This window comes from Asterias amurensis, chromosome 16 (assembly GCF_032118995.1).
Source record: "Asterias amurensis chromosome 16, ASM3211899v1".
Taxonomy (NCBI): Eukaryota; Metazoa; Echinodermata; class Asteroidea; order Forcipulatida; family Asteriidae; genus Asterias; species Asterias amurensis.
This window is the reverse complement of record NC_092663.1, coordinates 15,104,807-15,120,501: the sequence shown is the minus strand read 5'-3', so window position 1 is coordinate 15,120,501 and position 15,695 is coordinate 15,104,807. Positions and strand designations below refer to the sequence as shown.

The window sequence follows — 15,695 nt, the reverse complement described above, 5'->3', positions numbered from 1 at the left end:
TGGACTTACCCCTTGTGATTTTGCCAATATTTGGCCCAAAATGGATAAAAATGCTGTGGACTAACCCCTTGTGATTTTTTTAATTTTGGGCAAAAAATCGATAAAAGTGCTGGACTTACCCTTGTGATTTTGTCAATTTTTGACCAAAAATTGATAAAAATGCTGGACTTACCCCTTGGGATTTTTTTTCAATTTTGGGCAAAAAATTGATAAAATGCTGGACTTACCCCTTGTGCTTTTTTCAATTTTTGGCAAAAAATTGATAAAAATGCTGGACTTACTTGTCAATATTTTGCCCAAAATGGATAAAATGCTGGACTTACCCCTTGGGATTTTTTCAATTTTTGGCCCAAAATGGATAAAAATGCTGGACTTGCCTCTTGTGATTTTTTCATTTTTTGACCAAAAATTGATAAAAATGCTGGACTTACCCCTTGTGATTTTTTTCAATTTTGGGCAAAAAATTGATAAAAATGCTGGACTTACCCCTTGTGATTTTTTCAATTTTTGGCCAAAAATTGATCAAAATGCTGGACTAACCCCTTGTGATTTTTTCAATTTTGGGCAAAAAAACTGATAAAAATGCTGGACTTACCCCTTGTGATTTTGTCAATATTTGGCCCAAAATGGATAAAAGTGCTGGACTACCCCTTGTGATTTTTTTAATTTTGGGCAAAAAATCGATAAAAGTGCTGGACTTACCCTTGTGATTTTGTCAATTTTTGACCAAAAATTGATAAAAATGCTGGACTTACCCCTTGGGATTTTTTTTCAATTTTGGGCAAAAAATTGATAAAATGCTGGACTTACCCCTTGTGATTTTTTCAATTTTTGGCAAAAAATTGATAAAAATGCTGGACTTACTTGTCAATATTTTGCCCAAAATGGATAAAATGCTGGACTTACCCCTTGGGAATTTTTCAATTTTTGGCCCAAAATGGATAAAAATGCTGGACTTACCCTGGTGATTTTGTCAATATTTGGCCCAAAATGGATAAAAATGCTGGATTTGCGTCTTGTGATTTTTTCATTTTTTGACCAAAAATTGATAAAATGCTGGACTTACCCCTTGTGATTTTTTCAACTTTTGGCAAAGAAATTGATCAAAATGCTGGACTTACCCCTTGTGATTTTTTCAATTTTGGGCAAAAAAAATGATGAAAATGCTGGACTTACCCCTTGTGATTTTTTTAATTTTGGGCAAAAAATCGATAAAAGTGCTGGACTTACCCTTAAGATTTTGTCAATTTTTGACCAAAAATTGATAAAAATGCTGGACTTACCCCTTGGGATTTTTTTTCAATTTTGGGCAAAAAATTGATAAAATGCTGGACTTACCCCTTGTGATTTTTTCAATTTTTGGCAAAAAATTGATAAAAATGCTGGACTTACTTGTCAATATTTTGCCCAAAATGGATAAAAATGCTGGACTTACCCCTTGGGATTTTTTCAATTTTTGGCCCAAAATTGATAAAAATGCTGGACTTACCCTTGTGATTTTGTCAATATTTGGCCCAAAATGGATAAAAATGCTGGACTTGCCTCCTGTGATTTTTTCATTTTTGACCAAAAATTGATAAAAATGCTGGACTTACCCCTTGGGATTTTTTTCAATTTTGGGCAAAAAATTGATAAAAATGCTGGACCTACCCCTTGTGATTTTTTCAATTTTGGGCAAAAAATTGATGAAAATGCTGGACTTACCCCTTTTGATTTTTTCAATTTTGGGCAAAAAAATTGATAAAAATGCTGGACTTACCCCTTGTGATTTTGTCAATATTTGGCCCAAAATGGATAAAAGTGCTGGACTACCCCTTGTGATTTTTTTAATTTTGGGCAAAAAATCGATAAAAGTGCTGGACTTACCCTTGTGATTTTGTCAATTTTTGACCAAAAATTGATAAAAATGCTGGACTTACCCCTTGGGATTTTTTTTCAATTTTGGGCAAAAAATTGATAAAATGCTGGACTTACCCCTTGTGATTTTTTCAATTTTTGGCAAAAAATTGATAAAAATGCTGGACTTACTTGTCAATATTTTGCCCAAAATGGATAAAATGCTGGACTTACCCCTTGGGAATTTTTCAATTTTTGGCCCAAAATGGATAAAAATGCTGGACTTACCCTGGTGATTTTGTCAATATTTGGCCCAAAATGGATAAAAATGCTGGATTTGCGTCTTGTGATTTTTTCATTTTTTGACCAAAAATTGATAAAATGCTGGACTTACCCCTTGTGATTTTTTCAACTTTTGGCAAAGAAATTGATCAAAATGCTGGACTTACCCCTTGTGATTTTTTCAATTTTGGGCAAAAAAAATGATGAAAATGCTGGACTTACCCCTTGTGATTTTTTTAATTTTGGGCAAAAAATCGATAAAAGTGCTGGACTTACCCTTAAGATTTTGCCAATTTTTGACCAAAAATTGATAAAAATGCTGGACTTACCCCTTGGGATTTTTTTTCAATTTTGGGCAAAAAATTGATAAAATGCTGGACTTACCCCTTGTGATTTTTTCAATTTTTGGCAAAAAATTGATAAAAATGCTGGACTTACTTGTCAATATTTTGCCTAAAATGGATAAAAATGCTGGACTTACCCCTTGGGATTTTTTCAATTTTTGGCCCAAAATTGATAAAAATGCTGGACTTACCCTTGTGATTTTGTCAATATTTGGCCCAAAATGGATAAAAATGCTGGACTTGCCTCCTGTGATTTTTTCATTTTTGACCAAAAATTGATAAAAATGCTGGACTTACCCCTTGGGATTTTTTTCAATTTTGGGCAAAAAATTGATAAAAATGCTGGACCTACCCCTTGTGATTTTTTCAATTTTGGGCAAAAAATTGATGAAAATGCTGGACTTACCCCTTGTGATTTTTTCAATTTTGGCAAAAAATTGATTAAAAATTGGACTTACCCCTTGTGATTTTTTCAATTTTTGGCAAAGAAATTGATCAAAATGCTGGACTTACCCCTTGTGATTTTTTCAATTTTGGGCAAAAAAATTGATACAAATGCTGGACTTACCCCTTGTGATTTTGTCAATATTTGACCCAAAATGGATAAAAGTGCTGGACTTACCCCTTGTGATTTTTTCAATTTTTGGCCAAAAATTTATAAAATGCTGGACTTACCCCTTGTGATTTTTTTAAGTTTTTGGCCCAAAATTGATAAAAATGCTGGACTTGCCCCTTGTGATTTTTACAATTTTGGGCAAAAAAATTGATAAAAATGCTGGACTTACCCCTTATGATTTTTTCAATTATTGGCCAAAAATTGATAAAATGCTGGACTTACCCCTTGTGATTTTTCAATTTTTGGCAAAACATTGATTAAAAAGCTGGACTTACCCCTTGTGATTTTTTTAAATTTTTGGCCCAAAATTGATAAAAATGCTGGACTTGCCCTTTGTGATTTTTTCAATTTTGGGCAAAAAAAAATGATAAAAATGCTGGACTTACCCCTTGTGATTTTGTCAATTTTTGGCCCAAAATTGATAAAAATGCTGGACTTGCCCCTTGTGATTTTTTCAATTATTGGCCAAAAATTGATAAAATGCTGGACTTACCCCTTGTGATTTTTCAATTTTTGGCAAAAAATTGATTAAAAAGCTGGACTTACCCCTTGTGATTTTTTTAAATTTTTGGCCCAAAATTGATAAAAATGCTGGACTTGCCCCTTGTGATTTTTTCAATTTTGGGCAAAATAATTGATAAAAATGCTGGACTTACCCCTTGTGATTTTTTCAATTTTTGGCCCAAAATGGATAAAAATGCTGGACTTGCCCCTTGTGATTTTTTCAATTATTGGCCAAAAATTGATTAATAAGCTGGACTTACCCTTGTGATTTTGTCAATATTTGGCCCAAAATGGATAAAAATGCTGGACTTACCCCTTGTGATTTTTTTCAATTTTTGGCAAAAAATTTATAAAAATGCTGGACCTACCCGTGTGATTTTTTCAATTTTTGACCAAAAATTGATAAAAATGCTGGACTTACCCCTTGTGTTTTTTTCAATTTTTGGCAAAAAATTGATAAAAATGCTGAACTTGCCCCTTGTGATTTGTTTCAATTTTTGGCAAAAAAATTGATAAAAAAGCTGGACTTACCCCCTTGTGATTTTTTTAAATTTTTGGCAAAAAATTGATGAAAATGCTGGACTTACCCCTTGTGATTTTTTCAACTTTTTGCAAAAAATTGATTAAAAAGCTGGACTTACCCCTTGTGATTTTTTCAATTTTTGGCCAAAAATTGATGAAAATGCTGGACTTACCCCTTGTGATTTTTTCAATTTTTGGCCAAAAAATTAATTAAAAACCTGGACTTACCCCTAGTGATTTTTTCAATTTTGGGCAAAATAATTGATAAAAATGCTGGACTTACCCCTTGTGATTTTTTTCAACTTTTGCCCAAAAATTGATTAAAAAGCTGGACTTACCCCTTGTGATTTTTTTAAATTTTTGGCCAAAAATTGATGAAAATGCTGGACTTACCCCTTGTGATTTTTTCAACTTTTTGCAAAAAATGGATTAAAAACCTAGACTTACCCCTTGTGATTTTTTTTAATTTTGGGCAAAATAATTGATAAAAAAGCTGGACTTACCCCTTGTGGTTTTTTCATTTTTTTGCCAAAAATTTATGAAAATGCTGGACTTACCCCTTGTGATTTTGTCAATATTTGGCCCAAAATGGATAAAAATGCTGGACTTACCCCTTGTGATTTTTTCAATTTTTGACCAAAAATTGATAAAATGCTGGACTTACCCCTTGTGATTTTTCAATTTTTGGCAAAAAATTGATTAAAAAGCTGGACTTACCCCTTGTGATTTTTTTAAATTTTTGGCCCAAAATTGATAAAGATGCTGGACTTTGCCCCTTGTGATTTTTTTAATTTTTTGCCCAAAATTGATCAAAATGCTGGACTTACCCCTTGTGATTTTTTTTTTCATTTTTTGGCCAAAAGTTAATCAAAATGCTGGACTTACACCTTGTGATTTTTTTTTCTTCACTTTTGGCCCCAAATTGATCAAAATGCTGGATTTGAAAAATAAATTGCCAAAAAACGATAACAATGCTGGACTTACCCCTTGTGATTTGTTTTGACTTTTTGGCCCAAAATGGATAAAATTGTTGTGATTTTTCATTTTTTGGCACAAAATGGATAAAAGTGCTAGGCCCAAAATGTATCGTAACGCCGGACTTACCCCTTGTGATTTTTTCTTTAATTTTTTGGCCCAAAATGGGTCAAAATGCTGGATGAAAAAAAAAAATTGCACAAAATTGATAACAATGCTGGACTTACCCCTTGTGATTTTTTTTTGCGTTTTTTTTTTTTTTGGCAAAAATGGATGAAAATGCTGGACTTACCCCTTGTGATTTTTTTGCCCCAAATGGATAAAAATTGTTGGACTTACCCCTTGTGATATTTTAAATTTTTTGCCAAAAATTGATAAAAATGCTAGACTTACCCCTTGTGATTTTTTCCATTTTTTTGCCAAAAATTGATCAAAATGCTGGACTAACCCCTTGTGATTTTTAAAAAAAAAATGTGGCCCAAAATGGATCAAAATGCTGGACTTACCCCTTGTTAATTTTTTTCCATTTTTTGGCCCAAAATGGGTTAAAATGCTGGATTAAAAAAAAAAATTTGGCCCAAAATGGATATAAATGCTGGATTTTACCCCTTGCGATTTCTTTCAATTTTTGGCCCAAAATGGGTCAAAATGCTGGACTTGCCCCTTGTGTTTCCTTTCAATTTTTGGCCCAAAATGGATAGAAATGCTGGACTTACCCCTTGTGTTTTTTTCTCAAATCCTTGGCCAAAAATGGATAAAAATGCTGGACTAACCCCTTGTGTTTTTTCTCAAATCTTTGGCCCAAAATGGATAAAAATACTGGACTTACTTACCCCTTGTAATCTTTAATTTTGTTGCCCCAAAACGGATTAAAAATCCTCAACAATTTACACTCTAAATCAGCTATTAACAACAAGTAGACCCCATTGCACAAAATTGACACACTGACAAATGTCTACCTAGTTATCACACATTTCACAATTTCTCTCCATGTTGCCATTGCAGAGTATTTTATTGGCTGAGACAAACCTGTATTTAACCTTAGTGGTTGTCAAAACATTGCACCAAAATGGCTACTGCAGTTGAGAATGCAACTCAAGTCCGAGCCAAATTAAGTTCACGAAGCTGTTTAACAGAAAAATACTGCTTCAGAAAAAATGCTTAGCAATTGGCTAAGCAAAAAATGAGTGGGGTACCAGTCTAAACACGATTTAAACTTGACAGAATAACGGCTGCTAAGCAAGATTTTTTCGATGCTTAGCAAGTTTTACTACTTGAAATTGGGCTCGGGGGTCGATTTCACAAAGAGTTAGGACTAGTCCTAACTTAGGACTATAAGCCTACGAGATACACAAATTGCATGGATAGTCCCAAGTTAGGACGAGTAACTGGTCCTAAGACGAGATAAGACTAGTCCTAAATCCACCCCTGGTCTTATGAATAGCACTATGCACTAAAGACGTCACTTTTGCTCAAAATACCCAGATGTCAGCTTGACAAACTTTACACCACTCCTATAATAATCAGTACTTTGGCATGCCAGACCGCAGTAGTAGTACAGTTGGTACATGTACATGTAAGTAAACACAAAGCTTGGACAGGTGTCATACCTCAGTAATACTTGCCACAAAGTCTGAGATCTGGGTACATATGAGCTTTCAAAGACAAAAATAATTTGGAAATTTAGACAAACCCATTTAAGTTCAATTTCACATGTCCTGTGTACATGTATATCAGTGTTTTCCTCCATTAATACTGACACTTCTATGCTTCCTCCATTAATACTGACACTTCAATGCTTGCGTTCAAGTAAAGTTTGAGTAAAAGACTGAAGTCGCGTTGACGTTTGTAGTTGAGCATCAACATCATTGGTCAGAGATGCTCATGGTGCGTTAATGTATTGGTGTATTCACGTCCAAGTAATGGCGAAAAACTGCATTACAACACATTAACACACAGTACTTTGTTAACGCAAGTCCATTCATGTTTTGTTTGTCCGGGCATCTCCCACAAGCTTTGGATTTTCTGACTATGGCCCCCATTGATCCTCTTACTGTTCTTATTATGAAAATTCTCTGTTGGAAAGGAAATGGCTTGACATGAAATGAAATAACATTTCCAAATACTGTTTGGCCAACATGCTTCCCCCTCTTTGACTTTTGATTGAGCTGCCAAGGTCAAAGGTCATATATGACCCACTGATTTGGGTCCAGATTCATGGCTCTGTTTACCTTAAGCAAAAAATCTGCACTCGCAGATGCAGGAAATTCTGTGCTTACGTCAAGCGTATTTCACCCCTGGTTTGCGGGGAATTTTGATTTGCGCGTTGCGTACTCCGCGTACTCCGCATTACTAGGCACTCTAGGCTTACAAGTCTGGGGCAGAAATTCGCCGCAATTGCCGTGGAAGCGGAGAAAGGTGACCACAAGCTCAGAATTTTGCAGTAAGCAGAGCCATGAAATTGGGCCCTAATGCTTTGATTGTTTATAGCTACACTTTTGAAATTTACAGTGTACAAACCAACACACTAGCAGTAAATATTAATACATAAAAAAAAATGTTAGGTATGCGTTATTTTTGTATATAAAAAAATAAAACCAGCTTTACTATTTAGCTATTGTAACACCAAAATCATTTAGCACCCAAATTAAACATTTTTATTTGGAAGAAAAATAAAGAAATTTATAAAGACATCTTTGTATTTAATGGGATAAAAGGTTTCTTATATTCTTGAGATTGCATCTGTGGTATATTTTTAGGTGAATAGATACACATCATTGTGTAACTGCAAGAAAGTCAGCCGTCAACATTGATTTCAACAAAATATTCTTACTTAGGACTAATCTAAGGACTTCAAAACAAGTTAAAGGAACCGCTGCCTCGGATCGGTCGAGTTGGTCTTTGAAAAGCGTTTTGTAACCGTTTGTTATAAAATGCATATGGTTCGAAAGATGTTGTAAAAGTAGAATACAATGATCTACACAAATATGCCTCGAAATTGCGTGGTTTTCTTTTTACCTCGGCCAATAACACGGTCGGCCATTTATGGGAGTCAAACTTTTGACTCCCATAAATGGCCGACCGTGATAGTTCGAAACGTAAAAAGTAAACCGTACAGTTTTGAGTGATACTTGTGTGGATCATTCTACTTTTAAAACATCTTTCTAACCATATGCATTTCATAACAAATGGTTTCAAACGCTTTTTATAGACCAACTCGTCCGATCCAAGGCAATGTTTTCCTTTAAGTTCCGTATATCCATAGATGTTGGGATGCATTGAACCCATCCTACGTTAGGACGGGTTACTTGCGTTTTGTGCGGCTTTGAATTGTCTTAAGATGTTTCGTAATTAAAATCCCGAAAAAGATTTTCACATGGTGCTACCTCAAACCTCACTTGATTATACTCCCACCATGCAAAGTTTCAAATCCTTCTTCAAATAACCCAGATGTACACACAAAACAAGTTGAAATTTGAAGTGGAAGTTTTTGTGCACGGAGCATTTTCGTGCGAGAGCAGCGTTTTTAAAAACTCCAGATACAACGTTTTTGCACTTGTTACCAAAAAGAATGTTGTAAAAATCATCTATAAAGAAACATAAATTGTCGTTGGGTCCGAGGAACATGCAAAAGGCGTTCTGAACAAATATTTTTTTTGGGGGGGATCATCGATGGATTTTATCTTCCAGAAGACAACCCCTCCCACCCTATTATCATTGGCAAACTCTGTCTGGACAAAAACAACCCAGACAATTAAGACAATTCAATAATTCCAAATAAAGAATATCGGAGGTCAGTATATACAAACACATTTTTAAATATTATCTTAAAAAATATTGGGAATTATAAATATTTCCTTCTATTATTACAAGTTTTGTAATAGATTTCAACCTTACAAAAATGTACAAATAACTTCGTGTTGAAGAGAATGCAGCACAATTGTTTTCTTGTTAAACTTTACTGTATTATTATCCCTATACTTTGGGGCATGTTCAACTAAAAAAAAAATTCCAACAGACTCTGCCGCCTCTCTTCGGGTTGGTGTATTCAAGTCTGGCACCTAGACACACCTGGATGTCTTTCCACTGGTAATATAACCACCACATGTTACACCCTGTCTCATACAATAATTTTCCCCAATCACTGGTACTCATGTAGTGAAGTCTCGTATCCTTAAAGTCCCAGTCTAATTTTTCCCTTGAGATGATCAGGCACACAGATCGAAACATTGAGTCGTTAACCACTTGTTCTTTTGAGATCCAACACTACTCACAAAAGAGATATTCACATGGAGCTACAGCAATTCTCTCTTAAATAATAATTATTTAATCAATTCAGAAAATGTTTTTGGGGAATAACTGGCACGTCGCCAGAGGTTAGTTATAGATCACTTTCTGACCAATCAGATGCAGGCATAGATGACGGCAAAGCTGACTTCCTTTTTCTCTTTCTTCTTTGGCTTGACGAGGTATCAGACACTTCTACTCTTTCGAGATGTGGGAAAAGGATTACCTAGTGTAATTGTTCCATCAAATGAGAGGAAAAAGGTTTTGGGATAACTGGCACTCCGCCAGAGGCGGTCAAAGTTCACTTACTGACCAATCAGTTTCTGGCATTCATGATGGCACAGTTGAATTACTTTTTCTTCTTTTTCTTTGGCTTGACGAGGTATCTGACTGCATCTACTCTTTTGAGTTGTGGGAAAAGGAACCACTGTCCACGTAAATCCTACAACTAACACCCTGAACGGTATCATGCCACTCATTTCTTTGGAGCGACATATCGGAGTGGCAAGAAACATAACCTCAAGACCCTGTAAGTAAGGAGACGCTTATCGTCACGTCCTGCGAGGTTCCAGCTTGTGAGAGTGTTGTGTTAAGACTCGCTGGTTGTCGATGACGCGGAGATTTCTGCATTAGGGAAAAAGAAAAGAAAAAAATCATTAAAAGATGAATAATGCGAAAGTTAAGTTTGATGAAATCTCAATTTTGTCCTATGGCTGTGAGAATTGATAATTGTTTTAATGTTTTCTCAAAAAGTAAAGCATTTCATTGAATAATATTTCAAGAGAAGTCTTTTACCATTACCTTCTGTAAACCCTGTAAGTTATTTGTAAATCTGAGAACTTTTATTTTTTTTTCTGTTCCGAAAGTGAATAATGGCTTTAAGTTAGTGAGTTCAGAAAACAGTTTTTTTTTTCCAAATAAGTATTTACTTGATTTCAGTCAAACAATATCTTCAACCTTACCTGACGTAGTTGCGTATCTCACTGATGTTCTTAACGGGAGGTGGAGGGTCTGCAGTAAAGGGCTCGCTGCGACAGTACTTGATGGTACGAATTGTTGATGCTATCATGTGCTGGTAAACAAAAAGACAAACAAAATATTCAGCAAAAGTAATTATGACGGGGTATGAAGGTTAACAACATTTCAATGTCTAGCCACAACCATAGCTAAATACCAAAGGCTTAGTCTAACCGCTTAGCAACATGTACAAATAAAACCAAGATGGCTGCTATTGGCTTTTGTTTATGCATTTATTAATTAAAGGCAGTGGACACTATTGTAATTACTAAAAATAATTATCATCATAAAACCTTTCTTGATTACGAGTAATGGGGAGAGGTTGATAGTAAAAAACATTGTGAGAAACAGCTCCCTCATAAGTGACGTAAATTTCGAGAAAGAAGTAATTTTCCACAAATTTGATTTCGAGACCTCAGATTTAGAATTAGAGGTCTTGAAATAAACCATCTAAACGCACACAACTTCGTGTGGCAAGGGTGTTTTTTTCTTTCATTATTATCTCGCAACTTCTATGACCGATTGAGCTCAAATTTTCACAGGTTTGTTATTTTATGCATATGTTGAGATACACCAAGTGTGAAGACTGGTCTTTGACATTTAACAATAGTGTTCATTGTCTTTAATTTTGGTTGTGAAGCCTACAATTCTCTGCAAAAGCAAAGTTATCACTATACTAGCCAAGAACCCCTTTGGAGAGGAAGGGCAGTTTCAGTTATAGATGTATCAGGAGAACCCCAGTATGTTTTGAGATTAGATTTAAATGAAGAAATGTCAGGTTGTGATCCCAGATGCGAAACAGATGATGATCAACTGTCCTTACCATCTTCTCAAAGTTGACCAGGCCATCGAAATACGTCTTATTCCCCTCATGAGTGAAGGTCATGTCCTTGATGGCTAGAGGCATGAACGGAATCATGGGAGGTTGCATCTTAGAAACGGACAGACGATAGACGCGATGGTTACGAGATGGATCCATTGTTGCTTCAAACTCCGCGTACGTCTTCTTGAAACGGCTCGGTAGTTTCTTTAAACAAAAGACAATTAGAGATCAGTTAATCTACTCCTTTATCAACTGAACAATACATGACTGAAACGGTTAGACTGCAGGACTTGCAATGTCAAGGTTGTGGGTTCGAATCCCACCACGCTAACCCCTGATTTAAATGATAGAACAAGTATTGTCGTCTAGATACTGAAGCACAATTTCCTTGATTTTTTTGCAATTAAAAATCAAAGAAGACAACCAAGATTTGTTTGAAAGAGGTTGGCTGTTGCCAGCCTGGCCTTTATACCTCCTTGTGGGAGTTTGCCGAGTGTCCTTGATGGAAAGATCATCTAAACAAACAACAAAACAAACAAACAATCTTGGAAAAGAATTTATTCAAATTGTATCCTGGCCAAAATTAACCTTCCAAAATGTCTTGTCTCACTTTTTCAAAACCAAGCATCAATCTCAAAAGAAACTTACCTCCCAAGTTTGTGTGAGTCGACAGACGGCGATATTACTTAAGCCCATCACGATCGCAAAGAAAGAGTTCATATTCTGGTACTCCTTACAACTGAAAGAAAAGTTGGAATATTATTATTCTGAGGTGAGATTTGCGGTAGCACCTTTTGAAATATCTTTTGAGTAGTAATGGTTCTGAAAAGAACTGGGCCCAATTTCATAGAGCTGCTAAGCACAACAATTTGCTTGGCATGAAATTTCTTCATGAATAAAAACAGGAATACAGACCAAATTTCCACGTAATTTTCAGGATAAACAAACAACAGCTGAATACCAGTAATAAGCAATATGAAACACATGAAAATTTAGTTGGTAACCCTGTTTTTATCAAGGAAGAAATTTCATGCTAAGCAAATTTGTGCGCTTAGCAGCTCTATGAAATTAGGCCCTGGTGATTGACATCTAAGAACTGGTTAATATATGTATGACAATAAACAGAATGAATGAATGGTGGTTGACAACTCTAAGAACTGGTGGCGAACAACTTTTCAGAACCGACACTACTTAAAATAGATTTACAAACGGTGCTACCGCAAACATCACCTGATTATGCAAAGTTCCAAATCTTACTTATTAATTTTCTGATTTGTTATTAATTATCTGATTTAAGGAATCCATCAGCACATTTTCGTAATAAACAAAAAAAAAATGTTTGCCAAATTGCGCCCCACCAAACCTACCCCAGACATGACACTGAAAAAAGTTAAACATGCAAAGAGCTCAAATAACGACACTTACTATGCAGCGATCTTGATGAACTTTCTCAGTAACTGAACTCTCTTGCTGACATTGTTTGTAAGACAGAGCTCTGAGACCACCCAGAACTGCACCTCGTTAAAGCGACGAAGGAAGAGGTCCAAGTTGGCCGTGATGTGGCCAAACTTCTGCCGCCCGAACGTGTGGTAGATAAACTCAAACTGCAAAGGGCCAACAGAACAAGTTCAAGTGAATAAAGTTTATATGTTCTTTTCAAAACCATGACTTTGACTTAGGCTTCGCTATTTAGGGAGCGTCTCAAAAGTCGGAACGGTAGGAACGTTCTTTTTGGATCGCAAGAGTATCCCCGCCGCTTTTGTCCGTTCCACAGGACCGGTCTTTTGGAACGCCCCGCGTATACTTTGTCATGATGTAAAGATCCTGCGGGCATATGCCCGCAGGAACGTTCTTTTGCGCTAGGAACATGCCCGACTTTTGAGACGCTCCCTTATTTAGAAAAGTAGGGCCCAAGCAGGAGCCCAAGTCGTGGTTTCAAAAAGGGCCTATGATAACTGAAATTGGTTGACAGCACTTTGGGAAATTTCTTTGCTAAGCATAAATGAATTGGGAACCAGTGGCTGTAATATATTTTTTGCATTTTCAAATAAGTTTCGAACAGGTTATTGTGCATACTTTCCCACGGTGGACAAAGTCACAAGCAAATCACTCCCAAGGTAAGAATCTCACCTCAGTGATTTTTTTCACAGGGTAAAAACAAATTATGCTCTCATTAACTTACCTCGTGAACACAGTTGAAGAGCTCCCAGTCATAAAGCGTCATCTGGTACGCAACTTCCTTCGATCCCATTAATTCAAAAATGGATGCTGTGCTCTCTGATGGCCCTTCTTGCTCAGGAATCGGCGTCTAGAAGCGAGAAATTCAAATATTAAGAAATGCGTTGTACAGTATGCTAAGTTGTTAATCTCAGTAAGATAATGTATTAAGTTAGGTCCGGTCAGATCAGGGCAGGTCAAGTCAGGTCAGATCAGGTCAGGTCAGGTCAGGTCAAGTCAGGTGAGGTCAGATGAAGACATCTCAGATTCTTACAGCCATTCAGTAGACTGGTTTCATTTGATGACTGCATCATTAATTCAAACTTCTGTTCTTGTTTCTACGCCATCTTGCAACAGTTCACAGGATATGTCAAAGACCGACTTCATAGGTAAACATTTTGTCCATGAAACATTTTTTGTTATTCTTACCAAAGCATCAAGGTGTTCCCGTGGCGATACAAATATTCTACCATTGAGACTCAGAGCTGCCGTTACGCAGATGTCATTCTCTTTGAACAAAATACGCTCTGTACAAGAAGACACGAACACAAACAGAATTATTTTAGGTATTGCTATTGAATTTCGAGTTCAAAAACAGCACTGAATTAAAACAAAAAGAGGGAAAAAAAGAAGTTTTTTTCTGCCAAGAAAAAAATTAGCAGGTGAGATTTGGCAACCCTGAATTAAGATACTGACAAAATAGGGAGACCGCAAACATAATATTAATTATATTTAACCATTCTTGTATAGCGCATAACACATCTTAATTAACCATGTCCCTAAGTGCTCATACATAGGGCATGGTTGCTCACTTGGAAGAGCGCCAGCATGTTAATCCAGAGGTCAATGGTTCAAATCCTGCTCTAGTAAATTTGTCTTTGTTCAACCCTCAGTAAATTTTGTTTTATTCAACCTCGAATCAAAGGCTCAATTTGGTTACGTTGGCTTCAATGGGATGATCTATGAGGACTAACCAGCTGTTGATTTGATCTCACACAACACTAGATCCTCTCCAAGGCACATTTTCTCTGACACGGCTCGTACGATGGCTCCGGCAGCCGTGCTCATCGGTACTCGTAGAGTGGTGTACGTGTGGTCTGCACAGTACACCTTGAAGATATCTGAGAAACGGCAACAAAAAATGGCTTTATAGATTGCTGGAACTGGTATGCAGAGCTACCGACATCTTGCACTAAAGGATATTATGTACAACACTCAAGGAGATATTTAGAATTAAATTCAACATGATAGGGAATTGTTCCAAGATAATAAGAAAAGATGTAACTAAAACAAATATACTAAACTTGCGGGTACAGCCATGTATAAAAACTCTTTTGTTGGCTCTGAAAAGAGCCGATGTGGTCTCGCTGATTCACACAGTATCTCTGCTCATCTTTAAGATTGGTTTATTTTAGGGTTTTTTCTGTGGCAGGTCTGGGTCAGCCAAACCGAATTAAACTAGAATCACAATCATTAACTTTGAGGATGTGGATAGATTAGAGATGTTTAAAAACAGATCACAGTTCTTTTCTTACTTTCATCTGTGGCTTTGATGGGTCTTCTCCTTGGCGTATCATCTTCAGACCGATGAAACTCACCCAAACCCTAAATGTATAAGAAAAGGAAATAACACTTTACTTCACCTCAGGTGTTTTTTCAAAAAGAAATGGGGATTATACAAAACCAAAATATCTAAAAGCTTCGGAAGTTTGTGAGTGATTTCTAGGAGTAACTGCTGAAACTATTATGTTTATTACTTGACTTGGGGTTGAAGAAAACAAAATTGCCTAGAGCAGGAAAAGTGGCAGCGCTCTACCAACTGAGCTGTCTAGCCCTATGTTGGCGGTAGACCTGATGGTGGTCACCCTATTGTGTCAATATCTTTGTTCGGGGGTGCCAGTCAGAAACTTTTTTTTTTCTTCTTTTTTTTCTCCTTTGTTCAACCCCAAATCATTACAAATTTACCAAGTCAGTTTCCCTTGTGGTTAATTATTTGATATTTTTATAACTTGTAAGATGCCGTATTGATTGTGAAGAGGGGTATGTTGCCATGGTTACCTGTCTCTGAACCTGCCATGTGTGTTGTTGCTCCTCTTCCATCCTCCGCACCAGATGGAGAACTCTCTCCAAGTTAGCCAGCTCATCTTGAAGACTGCTGTAGATACGACAATCGTCACAGATTGCCGAAAATAATGTCTGGAGAAAATTTTACAAGAGAGAGAGAAAAATGACATATTAATGTATATTTGGTTTGCGGTAACACCATTTGTGT

At 36.3% G+C, this 15,695-nt stretch overlaps 1 protein-coding gene across 3 annotated transcripts in view; it reads right to left on the bottom strand.

The window, feature by feature from the left end:
• Window positions 1–8,279: 8,279 nt before the first annotated feature.
• Window positions 8,280–15,695, bottom strand: part of LOC139948898 (rap guanine nucleotide exchange factor 4-like) — an 81,696-nt gene continuing 74,280 nt past the window's right edge. For all 3 annotated transcript variants that reach the window (XM_071947257.1, XM_071947258.1, XM_071947259.1), the window contains 10 exons: window positions 15,482–15,619; window positions 14,959–15,028; window positions 14,398–14,544; window positions 13,853–13,950; window positions 13,389–13,514; window positions 12,632–12,810; window positions 11,855–11,945; window positions 11,207–11,410; window positions 10,329–10,438; window positions 8,280–9,990 (listed from right to left, as the gene is read on the bottom strand). In XM_071947257.1, the coding sequence (XP_071803358.1) occupies window positions 9,918–9,990; window positions 10,329–10,438; window positions 11,207–11,410; window positions 11,855–11,945; window positions 12,632–12,810; window positions 13,389–13,514; window positions 13,853–13,950; window positions 14,398–14,544; window positions 14,959–15,028; window positions 15,482–15,619 (1,236 nt within the window). In that variant the 3' untranslated portion in view covers window positions 8,280–9,917. The remainder of the gene's footprint in view (window positions 9,991–10,328; window positions 10,439–11,206; window positions 11,411–11,854; window positions 11,946–12,631; window positions 12,811–13,388; window positions 13,515–13,852; window positions 13,951–14,397; window positions 14,545–14,958; window positions 15,029–15,481; window positions 15,620–15,695) is intronic.